Source organism: Monopterus albus, unplaced genomic scaffold (assembly GCF_001952655.1).
Source record: "Monopterus albus unplaced genomic scaffold, M_albus_1.0 scaffold399.1, whole genome shotgun sequence".
Classification (NCBI taxonomy): Eukaryota; Metazoa; Chordata; class Actinopteri; order Synbranchiformes; family Synbranchidae; genus Monopterus; species Monopterus albus.
In genome coordinates, this window is record NW_018128279.1 from 380,191 (window position 1) to 394,605 (window position 14,415).

At 40.9% G+C, this 14,415-nt stretch overlaps 1 protein-coding gene across 1 annotated transcript; it reads left to right on the plus strand.

Annotated features, from left to right (window-relative positions):
- The first annotated feature begins 1,442 nt into the window (after window positions 1–1,442).
- On the plus strand, window positions 1,443–12,781 carry LOC109951626 (paramyosin-like). The gene is made up of 5 exons (XM_020586231.1): window positions 1,443–2,990; window positions 5,416–6,837; window positions 9,263–10,684; window positions 11,922–12,151; window positions 12,778–12,781. The coding sequence occupies exons 1-5, from the start codon at window positions 1,470–1,472 to the stop codon at window positions 12,779–12,781; spliced, it is 4,599 nt and encodes a 1,532-aa protein (XP_020441887.1). The 5' UTR covers window positions 1,443–1,469.
- The last annotated feature ends 1,634 nt before the right edge of the window (window positions 12,782–14,415 follow it).

Genomic DNA, 14,415 nt, shown 5'->3' on the forward strand with positions numbered 1-14,415 from the left:
TGGAGGGTTAAAATGATGACCATGGCAGTAATAAGGGCCGCTGCTCATCGAGTTGCGTATGTTAAACAGTGTCAAACGATCATATATCAAGGTGGGAAATGCAGAGGGAACATCAAAAGCCGCGAAAAGACAGGTACACAAAAGGAGTAGACTGCTAGCCAGACACAGCGGCGCCATCTTGGCGTGTGTGTGGCTACTGGATAAGGAGGATATCTGTCCCAGCTATACCCTGACTGTAGCCCAGTGCATGCTAGGCTTTAGCTGTACAGGAGAGTTGTGCACAGTGGAAAAAAGCCAAGCCAAAAAGTCCATTTAGAACCCTGGTGGAGAGATGTTTAGGGTTTTTTTAATGAAATGTATGAAAAAAAAACAATGTTTTTGCATTTTCTGGAGCTTCTGATAATTGCATTATACTTAAGGAGATGTAGTTTATCTAGCTGTCAAAGAACTTTGTTAAAATTCTCCATTTACTGAGTATTTGAAGGACTTCATCTATATTGGGTTATTGCTGAAGTTTATTCTTAACCTTCGAAACAGCCGTTATCTCACCACAAGCTTAGGAGCTGTCCTGAAACTTTCAATCACATGCAATTCTTCCCCCCAGTGTAATAATACAGTACATTAGTATTGTATCAGTATTACTGGAAAAGCATTCCTCTATATAATTTGCAATGTTAGACATACGTTTGCATATTGCTAAAATGTAAACCTCTTACATTTCGTTGCTGCAGTGGCACCAGAAACCACAGGCTCTATATTCTGTATTAGCCCTGGAACCGGTTATTACTGCTGCGCTACCTGACTGCCACAACTGTTTCCAGCTGTCATGACCACATGTGACGTAGTTTCAGAGACAGCAGGGGATGCTGCTCGAGTTTGTTTGGACCCATTTCACCCTTAACGGTCCAAAATTAGAAGTGTCACTTTAAACCTATTTCTGTCAGGCTAGTAATAAGGTCTGGACTCAAGTGTATGATAGAAGCAGATGGTTAAGTTCAATTATTAAGTTTATTACACAGTAACAAAAGGGGTGAAAATAGCAGTAGATGATAGACTGCATGCACAAGATGACTCATTTTCTGGAATGGCCAGCAAAGGGAGTTCTGACCATGTCAACTTTGTCTCACCTTAGACAATCAGATGGTGAGTATGGCAATCAGACAGTAGCAACAGTATAATTGTAAGATTTGAGTCTTATAGACTCTAGTTACTTTATCAGTTTTAGTTACCTCTCATGCCTTTAGTTCCCTTTAGTTACCTTTCATAACTTTATCTTACCTGATTACAGCTGTATTGATTATTGTGCATTACTGAGCCCTGGTTATTTTCTAACACAGTCATTCTCCTTGCTTATATGTCTTACAATTTGAATGAGGGGATACGTCAGCTTATTGTCTCACACACACACACACACACACACACACACACACACACATCTCCTTAATGAAAGATTCGGCCTACATGATATAATGGAAGATTTTAAGAAACGCACACAGGCCAAAGAAAAAGAATGTGAACATCTCATCAAACAGAAACTGGGCCTGTACAATGAAAATGAGGCTCTAAAGGCAGAGGTACAGGCCCACAAAATGTATAGGGAAAAGATGCCCATGCTCCATAACCAAAGGAGTGACAAGCTGATGATCATGTCCAAGGACAGAGAAATGGACAACATGCAGCAGGACACAGAGAGTCTGATAAGTAAGGTTCAGGAGGCAACTAACAGCTTGAGGGATGCTCAGCGCACCACTGTTGATTTGCAACATGCAAACATTCATCTGCAACTTAGCTTTGACCTCCTCAGACATAATTGCAAACTTCAGCAAGAAATGGGCCAACTGAAAATGAACATCAAGTACACAAAGAACAAGGAAAAACAGAAACTTCAATATGAAAATGACTTTTTCTATAAACAAAAAGTGCGCCTATATGATGTAATTGAAGCGTTTAAGAAACTCACACAGGCCAAAGAAAAGGAATGTGAACAACTCACCAAAGAGAAACTGGACCTGTACAATGATATTGATGCTCTAAAGGCAGAGATGCAGGCCCACAAAAGGTACAAGAAACAAATGGACCAACTGAAAAAGAACATGAAGCGCTCAGGGAACAAGGAAAAACGGGAACTTCAACATGAAAATGACTTTTTCCATAAAGACAGAGTGGGTCTATATGATAGAGTTGAAGATCTTAAGAAACTCGCACAGGCCAAAGAAAAGGAATGTGAACATCTCTTCAATAAGAAACTGGGCCTGTGCAATGAAAATGAGGCTCTAAAGGCAGAGGTACAGGCCCACAAAACGTATAGGGAAAAGATGCCCATGCTCCATAACCAAAGGAGTGACAAGCTGATGATCATGTCCAAGGACAGAGAAATGGACAACATGCAGCAGGACACAGAGAGTCTGATAAGTAAGGTTCAGGAGGCAACTAACAGCTTGAGGGATGCTCAGCGCACCACTGTTGATTTGCAACATGCAAACATTCATCTGCAACTTAGCTTTGACCTCCTCAGACATAATTGCAAACTTCAGCAAGAAATGGGCCAACTGAAAATGAACATCAAGTACACAAAGAACAAGGAAAAACAGAAACTTCAATATGAAAATGACTTTTTCTATAAACAAAAAGTGCGCCTATATGATGTAATTGAAGCGTTTAAGAAACTCACACAGGCCAAAGAAAAGGAATGTGAACAACTCACCAAAGAGAAACTGGACCTGTACAATGATATTGATGCTCTAAAGGCAGAGATGCAGGCCCACAAAAGGTACAAGAAACAAATGGACCAACTGAAAAAGAACATGAAGCGCTCAGGGAACAAGGAAAAACGGGAACTTCAACATGAAAATGACTTTTTCCATAAAGACAGAGTGGGTCTATATGATAGAGTTGAAGATCTTAAGAAACTCGCACAGGCCAAAGAAAAGGAATGTGAACATCTCTTCAAAGAGAAACTGGGCCTGTACAATGAAAATGAGGCTCTAAAGGTGGTCTGGAGGTTGCCATGGATACCACTCACCTACTGCTGCTAAGGGCGGGGCTAATGGTGTGGACAGCAATGACATCACAGTTCATTCTATGCTTTGATCTAGTGGTTGCTATGGATACCAGAACACAGCCTACATTACGGGCATTCACCAGACTGAGATTAAGATAAAACCAGAGCTTTATAGCAGACAGACACACATCTATAAGTGGATTCAGACATTTGTATTATCAGAAAGTTTACAAAATGAGTGAGCAGGAGAAACCCAATGTTGCTGTCAGCCAGGAGGAATGTGAGAACCTCCTCAGACAGAATTGCCAACTTGAGCAAGAAATGCATCAACTGAAATTGAGCATCAACCGCTCAAACAAGAAAAAACGGGAACTTAAACATGAAAATAAGTTTCTCAATAAAGAAGCGGTGGGCCTATATAATATAATTGAAGATCTTAAGAAACTCACAGAGGCCAAAGCAAAGAAAAGTCAACATCTCCTCATAGAGAAACAGGACCTGTTCAATAAAACTGCGGCTCTAAAGGCAGAGATACAAGTCCACCAAAAGTACAGAGAAGAAATGGACCAACTGAAAATTAATATCAAGCGCACAAAGAACAGGAAAAAACAGGAACTTCAACATGAAAATGAATTTTTACTTAAAGAAAGACTCGGCCTATATGATAAAGTGGAAGATCTTAAGAAACACACACAGGCCAAAGAAAAGGAATGTGAACATCTCATCAAAGAGAAACTGGGCCTGTACAATGAAAATGAGGCTCTAAAGGTGAGATGCAGGCCCACAAAAAGTACAGGGAAGACATATCCATGCTCCATAACCAAAGGAGTGACAAGCTGATGATCATATCCAAGGATAGAGTAATGGATGACATGCAGCAGAAAACAGAGAGTCTGGTTCAGGAGCTAACTAACAGCTTGAAGGATGTTCAGCACACCACTATTGAATTGCAATGTGCAAACATTCTTCTGCAACTTAGCTTTGACCTCCTCAGACATAATTGCAAACTTCAGCAAGAAATGGAGCAGCTGAAAATGAACATAAAGTACTCAAAGAACAAGGAAAAACAGGAGCTTCAATATGAAAATCAATTTCTCCATAAAGATAGAGTGTGCCTATATGATATAATTGAAGATCTTAAGAAACTCACACAGGCCAAAGAAGAGGAAGGTGAACATATCATCAAAGAGAAACTGGACCTGTACATTGAAAGTGAGGCTCTAAAGGCAGAGATACAGGCCCACAAAAAATACAGGAAAGAGATGGAGAAACTGAAAAAGAACATGAAGCGCTCAGGGAACAAGGAAAAACGGGAATTTCAACACGACAATGACTTTTTGCATAAAGACCGAGTAGAGCTATATGATAGAGCTGAAGATCTTAAGAAACTCGCACAGGTCAAAGAAAAAAAATGTGAACATCTCATCAAAGAGAAACTGGCCCAGTACAATGAAAATGAGGCTTTAAAGGCAGAGATACAGGCCTACACAAAGTACAGGGAAGAGATGTCCATGCTCCATAACCAAAGGAGTAAAGAGCTGCTGATCATGTCCAAGGATAGAGCAATGGACGACATGCAGCAGGACACAGAGAGTCTGACAAATAAGGTTCAGGAGCTAACTAACAACTTGAAGGATGTTCAGCACACCACTATTGAATTGCAACGTGCAAACATCACACAGTCACAGTTCATTCTGTGCTTTGATCTAGTGGTTGCTATGAACAACAACAAAGCCTACATAAACCAGACTAAGATTCAGACACAACCAGAGCTTTACAGCAGACAGACACACATCTGTATGTGCAAGAATAAATCAAATCAAATCTTTTAGACATTTGTATTATCAGACAAAATGAGTGAGCAAGAGAAACCCATTCCTTTTGTCAGCCAGGAGGAAAGTGAAAACCTCCAAAGAGATAGAGATATTGATGACCTCCTCAGACAGAACTGCCAACTTGAGCAGGAAATGGTCCAGCTGAAAATTTGCATCAGTCGCTCATACATGAAAACACGGGAACTTAAACATGAAAATAAGTTTCTCCGTAAAGAAAGAGTGGGCCTATATGATGTTATTGAAGATCATAAGAAACGCACAGAGGCTAAAGCAAAGAAAAATGAACGTCTCTTCAAAGAGAAACAGGGCCTGTACAATAAAAATGAGGCTCTAAAGGCAGAGATGGAGGCCTATAAAAAGTACAGGGAAGAAATGGAGCAAGTGAAAATGAATTTCAAGCGCACAAAGAACAGAAAAAAACAGGAACTTAAAAGTGAAAATGTAAATCTCCTTAATGAAAGATTCGGCCTACATGATATAATGGAAGATTTTAAGAAACGCACACAGGCCAAAGAAAAAGAATGTGAACATCTCATCAAACAGAAACTGGGCCTGTACAATGAAAATGAGGCTCTAAAGGCAGAGGTACAGGCCCACAAAATGTATAGGGAAAAGATGCCCATGCTCCATAACCAAAGGAGTGACAAGCTGATGATCATGTCCAAGGACAGAGAAATGGACAACATGCAGCAGGACACAGAGAGTCTGATAAGTAAGGTTCAGGAGGCAACTAACAGCTTGAGGGATGCTCAGCGCACCACTGTTGATTTGCAACATGCAAACATTCATCTGCAACTTAGCTTTGACCTCCTCAGACATAATTGCAAACTTCAGCAAGAAATGGGCCAACTGAAAATGAACATCAAGTACACAAAGAACAAGGAAAAACAGAAACTTCAATATGAAAATGACTTTTTCTATAAACAAAAAGTGCGCCTATATGATGTAATTGAAGCGTTTAAGAAACTCACACAGGCCAAAGAAAAGGAATGTGAACAACTCACCAAAGAGAAACTGGACCTGTACAATGATATTGATGCTCTAAAGGCAGAGATGCAGGCCCACAAAAGGTACAAGAAACAAATGGACCAACTGAAAAAGAACATGAAGCGCTCAGGGAACAAGGAAAAACGGGAACTTCAACATGAAAATGACTTTTTCCATAAAGACAGAGTGGGTCTATATGATAGAGTTGAAGATCTTAAGAAACTCGCACAGGCCAAAGAAAAGGAATGTGAACATCTCTTCAATAAGAAACTGGGCCTGTGCAATGAAAATGAGGCTCTAAAGGCAGAGGTACAGGCCCACAAAACGTATAGGGAAAAGATGCCCATGCTCCATAACCAAAGGAGTGACAAGCTGATGATCATGTCCAAGGACAGAGAAATGGACAACATGCAGCAGGACACAGAGAGTCTGATAAGTAAGGTTCAGGAGGCAACTAACAGCTTGAGGGATGCTCAGCGCACCACTGTTGATTTGCAACATGCAAACATTCATCTGCAACTTAGCTTTGACCTCCTCAGACATAATTGCAAACTTCAGCAAGAAATGGGCCAACTGAAAATGAACATCAAGTACACAAAGAACAAGGAAAAACAGAAACTTCAATATGAAAATGACTTTTTCTATAAACAAAAAGTGCGCCTATATGATGTAATTGAAGCGTTTAAGAAACTCACACAGGCCAAAGAAAAGGAATGTGAACAACTCACCAAAGAGAAACTGGACCTGTACAATGATATTGATGCTCTAAAGGCAGAGATGCAGGCCCACAAAAGGTACAAGAAACAAATGGACCAACTGAAAAAGAACATGAAGCGCTCAGGGAACAAGGAAAAACGGGAACTTCAACATGAAAATGACTTTTTCCATAAAGACAGAGTGGGTCTATATGATAGAGTTGAAGATCTTAAGAAACTCGCACAGGCCAAAGAAAAGGAATGTGAACATCTCTTCAAAGAGAAACTGGGCCTGTACAATGAAAATGAGGCTCTAAAGGTGGTCTGGAGGTTGCCATGGATACCACTCACCTACTGCTGCTAAGGGCGGGGCTAATGGTGTGGACAGCAATGACATCACAGTTCATTCTATGCTTTGATCTAGTGGTTGCTATGGATACCAGAACACAGCCTACATTACGGGCATTCACCAGACTGAGATTAAGATAAAACCAGAGCTTTATAGCAGACAGACACACATCTATAAGTGGATTCAGACATTTGTATTATCAGAAAGTTTACAAAATGAGTGAGCAGGAGAAACCCAATGTTGCTGTCAGCCAGGAGGAATGTGAGAACCTCCTCAGACAGAATTGCCAACTTGAGCAAGAAATGCATCAACTGAAATTGAGCATCAACCGCTCAAACAAGAAAAAACGGGAACTTAAACATGAAAATAAGTTTCTCAATAAAGAAGCGGTGGGCCTATATAATATAATTGAAGATCTTAAGAAACTCACAGAGGCCAAAGCAAAGAAAAGTCAACATCTCCTCATAGAGAAACAGGACCTGTTCAATAAAACTGCGGCTCTAAAGGCAGAGATACAAGTCCACCAAAAGTACAGAGAAGAAATGGACCAACTGAAAATTAATATCAAGCGCACAAAGAACAGGAAAAAACAGGAACTTCAACATGAAAATGAATTTTTACTTAAAGAAAGACTCGGCCTATATGATAAAGTGGAAGATCTTAAGAAACACACACAGGCCAAAGAAAAGGAATGTGAACATCTCATCAAAGAGAAACTGGGCCTGTACAATGAAAATGAGGCTCTAAAGGTGAGATGCAGGCCCACAAAAAGTACAGGGAAGACATATCCATGCTCCATAACCAAAGGAGTGACAAGCTGATGATCATATCCAAGGATAGAGTAATGGATGACATGCAGCAGAAAACAGAGAGTCTGGTTCAGGAGCTAACTAACAGCTTGAAGGATGTTCAGCACACCACTATTGAATTGCAATGTGCAAACATTCTTCTGCAACTTAGCTTTGACCTCCTCAGACATAATTGCAAACTTCAGCAAGAAATGGAGCAGCTGAAAATGAACATAAAGTACTCAAAGAACAAGGAAAAACAGGAGCTTCAATATGAAAATCAATTTCTCCATAAAGATAGAGTGTGCCTATATGATATAATTGAAGATCTTAAGAAACTCACACAGGCCAAAGAAGAGGAAGGTGAACATATCATCAAAGAGAAACTGGACCTGTACATTGAAAGTGAGGCTCTAAAGGCAGAGATACAGGCCCACAAAAAATACAGGAAAGAGATGGAGAAACTGAAAAAGAACATGAAGCGCTCAGGGAACAAGGAAAAACGGGAATTTCAACACGACAATGACTTTTTGCATAAAGACCGAGTAGAGCTATATGATAGAGCTGAAGATCTTAAGAAACTCGCACAGGTCAAAGAAAAAAAATGTGAACATCTCATCAAAGAGAAACTGGCCCAGTACAATGAAAATGAGGCTTTAAAGGCAGAGATACAGGCCTACACAAAGTACAGGGAAGAGATGTCCATGCTCCATAACCAAAGGAGTAAAGAGCTGCTGATCATGTCCAAGGATAGAGCAATGGACGACATGCAGCAGGACACAGAGAGTCTGACAAATAAGGTTCAGGAGCTAACTAACAACTTGAAGGATGTTCAGCACACCACTATTGAATTGCAACGTGCAAACATCACACAGTCACAGTTCATTCTGTGCTTTGATCTAGTGGTTGCTATGAACAACAACAAAGCCTACATAAACCAGACTAAGATTCAGACACAACCAGAGCTTTACAGCAGACAGACACACATCTGTATGTGCAAGAATAAATCAAATCAAATCTTTTAGACATTTGTATTATCAGACAAAATGAGTGAGCAAGAGAAACCCATTCCTTTTGTCAGCCAGGAGGAAAGTGAAAACCTCCAAAGAGATAGAGATATTGATGACCTCCTCAGACAGAACTGCCAACTTGAGCAGGAAATGGTCCAGCTGAAAATTTGCATCAGTCGCTCATACATGAAAACACGGGAACTTAAACATGAAAATAAGTTTCTCCGTAAAGAAAGAGTGGGCCTATATGATGTTATTGAAGATCATAAGAAACGCACAGAGGCTAAAGCAAAGAAAAATGAACGTCTCTTCAAAGAGAAACAGGGCCTGTACAATAAAAATGAGGCTCTAAAGGCAGAGATGGAGGCCTATAAAAAGTACAGGGAAGAAATGGAGCAAGTGAAAATGAATTTCAAGCGCACAAAGAACAGAAAAAAACAGGAACTTAAAAGTGAAAATGTAAATCTCCTTAATGAAAGATTCGGCCTACATGATATAATGGAAGATTTTAAGAAACGCACACAGGCCAAAGAAAAAGAATGTGAACATCTCATCAAACAGAAACTGGGCCTGTACAATGAAAATGAGGCTCTAAAGGCAGAGGTACAGGCCCACAAAATGTATAGGGAAAAGATGCCCATGCTCCATAACCAAAGGAGTGACAAGCTGATGATCATGTCCAAGGACAGAGAAATGGACAACATGCAGCAGGACACAGAGAGTCTGATAAGTAAGGTTCAGGAGGCAACTAACAGCTTGAGGGATGCTCAGCGCACCACTGTTGATTTGCAACATGCAAACATTCATCTGCAACTTAGCTTTGACCTCCTCAGACATAATTGCAAACTTCAGCAAGAAATGGGCCAACTGAAAATGAACATCAAGTACACAAAGAACAAGGAAAAACAGAAACTTCAATATGAAAATGACTTTTTCTATAAACAAAAAGTGCGCCTATATGATGTAATTGAAGCGTTTAAGAAACTCACACAGGCCAAAGAAAAGGAATGTGAACAACTCACCAAAGAGAAACTGGACCTGTACAATGATATTGATGCTCTAAAGGCAGAGATGCAGGCCCACAAAAGGTACAAGAAACAAATGGACCAACTGAAAAAGAACATGAAGCGCTCAGGGAACAAGGAAAAACGGGAACTTCAACATGAAAATGACTTTTTCCATAAAGACAGAGTGGGTCTATATGATAGAGTTGAAGATCTTAAGAAACTCGCACAGGCCAAAGAAAAGGAATGTGAACATCTCTTCAATAAGAAACTGGGCCTGTGCAATGAAAATGAGGCTCTAAAGGCAGAGGTACAGGCCCACAAAACGTATAGGGAAAAGATGCCCATGCTCCATAACCAAAGGAGTGACAAGCTGATGATCATGTCCAAGGACAGAGAAATGGACAACATGCAGCAGGACACAGAGAGTCTGATAAGTAAGGTTCAGGAGGCAACTAACAGCTTGAGGGATGCTCAGCGCACCACTGTTGATTTGCAACATGCAAACATTCATCTGCAACTTAGCTTTGACCTCCTCAGACATAATTGCAAACTTCAGCAAGAAATGGGCCAACTGAAAATGAACATCAAGTACACAAAGAACAAGGAAAAACAGAAACTTCAATATGAAAATGACTTTTTCTATAAACAAAAAGTGCGCCTATATGATGTAATTGAAGCGTTTAAGAAACTCACACAGGCCAAAGAAAAGGAATGTGAACAACTCACCAAAGAGAAACTGGACCTGTACAATGATATTGATGCTCTAAAGGCAGAGATGCAGGCCCACAAAAGGTACAAGAAACAAATGGACCAACTGAAAAAGAACATGAAGCGCTCAGGGAACAAGGAAAAACGGGAACTTCAACATGAAAATGACTTTTTCCATAAAGACAGAGTGGGTCTATATGATAGAGTTGAAGATCTTAAGAAACTCGCACAGGCCAAAGAAAAGGAATGTGAACATCTCTTCAAAGAGAAACTGGGCCTGTACAATGAAAATGAGGCTCTAAAGGTGGTCTGGAGGTTGCCATGGATACCACTCACCTACTGCTGCTAAGGGCGGGGCTAATGGTGTGGACAGCAATGACATCACAGTTCATTCTATGCTTTGATCTAGTGGTTGCTATGGATACCAGAACACAGCCTACATTACGGGCATTCACCAGACTGAGATTAAGATAAAACCAGAGCTTTATAGCAGACAGACACACATCTATAAGTGGATTCAGACATTTGTATTATCAGAAAGTTTACAAAATGAGTGAGCAGGAGAAACCCAATGTTGCTGTCAGCCAGGAGGAATGTGAGAACCTCCTCAGACAGAATTGCCAACTTGAGCAAGAAATGCATCAACTGAAATTGAGCATCAACCGCTCAAACAAGAAAAAACGGGAACTTAAACATGAAAATAAGTTTCTCAATAAAGAAGCGGTGGGCCTATATAATATAATTGAAGATCTTAAGAAACTCACAGAGGCCAAAGCAAAGAAAAGTCAACATCTCCTCATAGAGAAACAGGACCTGTTCAATAAAACTGCGGATCTCAAGGCAGAGATACAAGTCCACCAAAAGTACAGAGAAGAAATGGACCAACTGAAAATTAATATCAAGCGCACAAAGAACAGGAAAAAACAGGAACTTCAACATGAAAATGAATTTTTACTTAAAGAAAGACTCGGCCTATATGATAAAGTGGAAGATCTTAAGAAACACACACAGGCCAAAGAAAAGGAATGTGAACATCTCATCAAAGAGAAACTGGGCCTGTACAATGAAAATGAGGCTCTAAAGGTGAGATGCAGGCCCACAAAAAGTACAGGGAAGACATATCCATGCTCCATAACCAAAGGAGTGACAAGCTGATGATCATATCCAAGGATAGAGTAATGGATGACATGCAGCAGAAAACAGAGAGTCTGGTTCAGGAGCTAACTAACAGCTTGAAGGATGTTCAGCACACCACTATTGAATTGCAATGTGCAAACATTCTTCTGCAACTTAGCTTTGACCTCCTCAGACATAATTGCAAACTTCAGCAAGAAATGGAGCAGCTGAAAATGAACATAAAGTACTCAAAGAACAAGGAAAAACAGGAGCTTCAATATGAAAATCAATTTCTCCATAAAGATAGAGTGTGCCTATATGATATAATTGAAGATCTTAAGAAACTCACACAGGCCAAAGAAGAGGAAGGTGAACATATCATCAAAGAGAAACTGGACCTGTACATTGAAAGTGAGGCTCTAAAGGCAGAGATACAGGCCCACAAAAAATACAGGAAAGAGATGGAGAAACTGAAAAAGAACATGAAGCGCTCAGGGAACAAGGAAAAACGGGAATTTCAACACGACAATGACTTTTTGCATAAAGACCGAGTAGAGCTATATGATAGAGCTGAAGATCTTAAGAAACTCGCACAGGTCAAAGAAAAAAAATGTGAACATCTCATCAAAGAGAAACTGGCCCAGTACAATGAAAATGAGGCTTTAAAGTGTTAGGTTATTTTTTAGTTAGATAGATATTCAGAGATTTGTTGTCTAGGACTGTTAGTGTAGCCAGGATGTCTTCCTCAGGCTGTTAAATGCAAGGTTAGTTAAGGCAGAGAAAGGCTGCAGTCAGGGACAAATGTTATTATGACTGTAAAAGTAACCATAATATTTGTCTTAATGTGTAATGTTATGTCAAATTGTTTTAGATACACACCACGAAAACAACAGCCACACACATTATTTTCTTCATGTTTGGTCTACTGCTCTGCTCAGCTGCCAAGCTGGCATATCAGGTGACGTCACGGTTCGACAGCCCAGAAAGGATTAATATTGTATAGCAATGCGTGGTTCGGGGTCTTCCTGTTTCCGGGCTGCTTTTGGCAGGCTGGGGGTTGGAAGATCTCTGGACTTGAAGTGTAAATTCTTGCCTGTGACTTTTTGAATAAACCAGCACGGATATATTTTTTATATACTCAAGTGGTCTGAGTCGTCCCTCTGAGTTCCTGGTTTGAAAGAACCAGATGAGGCTTTATAATGGTTTTCAGCCTTTATTAGATTCTAACAAAGCTGACTAATGGTATGTGGTACTCACACTTGTGTTCTCTTGTTTCTGCAGGTGAATGGAGCAGAGAATGGCAGAACAGCCCAGAGGTGGCGATGGCGCAGCAGGTCAGCTGGCAGCCCATCCGGCAGCCCATCCAGCTGAAAAAGAACAGTGGCCAGAGCAGGCGAGTGCCTACAGCAATCTTAGGAGGAGAGCAGGTAAGCAGTGAGGTGAGTATAACAGAGACAAACAACTCATGAGCCGGTAAGGGGCCATGCAGGTAGCTCCCCAGCCTCCTGTCGGTCAGGAGGCTGGGAGAAAGACAATAACTCTTTGATGTGCACATAAGCGAAAAGAAACTGAGCTCAGTTAAAAAAAAACCTCACTGCAAACAGAGTCTAAACATAAAAGTAGCAGGGGGGAAAAAACAGAAGTCCAGGCAGACTGAGTACAATCCAAATGCTGGGGGGTGGGTAGAGCAGTTGTCCCCCAACCAGAAGGTTGAAGGTTCGAATCTCAGTGCCGGCAGTCCACGTGTTGAAGTGTCCTTGGGCAAGACACTGAACCCCCCCCGTTGCCCCTGATGATTAAAGCCATCGGTTGAGGTGGCGCCGCAGATGGCTGCCATCGGTTCTGTACTAAAAAAAATTCCTTGTGTGTAACATACTTGGCCAATAAAGGTGATTATCCTTATCCAAACACACAAATCCTCAGGACTTGGGTGGATCAGAAACATAGGTTGGCAACAATATGGGAACAAATGCAGAACCAGAGTAGCTAGATGGTCTACTCAGCAGGTCAGATGATCTGGAAACTGACAGAAAGTACAACTCTGTTTAAATATCCTGAGGACAAATGAAGACAGATGAAATGCATTAGCCACTGATTAGCTGAGGTGAAGCTGGAGAGTGACAGGTTGCAGAAACAAAAAAGAGTCCAGGACTGGAAGCCAGTATGGCCCATTATGATTTCCATGATATCCCACAAAATGCAGACTAAGAATAGCTACTGTCACAAAAATGTATTTGCCAATAGCCTAAACATCTACCATTCATTTAACTTTACTGTCAGGTCCGCTCGGCGCGACCTGCCTCTCTTTAGCCTTTCTCTCTCCTGCTCTTTCCTTTTTTGTGGGATCAGCACCTCAGCTGTGTCACTTGTTGTAATTAGTGACTCGTGGGTTGTCGCGCACAGCTGAGGTGCGTTACTATAATGACTTCCCTATCTTATTTATACCTCTGGCAGACGCTCCGTCGTCACCGGAGCATCGTTTCACTATACGTTATCGTATGATATGTAAAAAAGACGTATGCCTTACTGCCGCTGCTTGGAATGTGTAAATGACGTTTCTGGATGCAGAAAGTGTGCACGTGTGATGCTAAGGGAGTCTATGCTGACAGTATCTGTGTGCGGATTATCCTGAAGTGCGTGGCAGTGGTGTGTTTAGGCTATACGTAACTGGCATCAACGCTGACAGACTGTGCGTTGATGTCGGCATGTTTGCCTCTTATTTTTATCTGTCCTATGCTTTTGGTTCCTGCCGTTAGGCCGCTCTACTCAAAATACGTGTTCTAGATTTCAACGCTAACAGTGACTGTGCTGTTGATTTCTTTTATCACGTTGTTTACATGTTTGTGTTACGTAACGAGATCTAAACGCTGACAGTCCCTGTGCTGTTGATTTCCTTGTACGTAAATGTTTGTTTGTAGA

What these genes read in the sequence shown, in the direction of transcription:
- LOC109951626 (XM_020586231.1), top strand. Translation starts at nt 1,470, where the DNA reads ATGGAAGATTTTAAGAAACGCACACAGGCCAAAGAAAAAGAATGTGAA. An exon ending in ATGAAAATGAGGCTCTAAAG is followed by an intron (nt 2,991 to 5,415) that starts GTGGTCTGGAGG and finishes GAGGCTCTAAAG; the next exon opens with GCAGAGGTACAGGCCCACAA. An exon ending in ATGAAAATGAGGCTCTAAAG is followed by an intron (nt 6,838 to 9,262) that starts GTGGTCTGGAGG and finishes GAGGCTCTAAAG; the next exon opens with GCAGAGGTACAGGCCCACAA.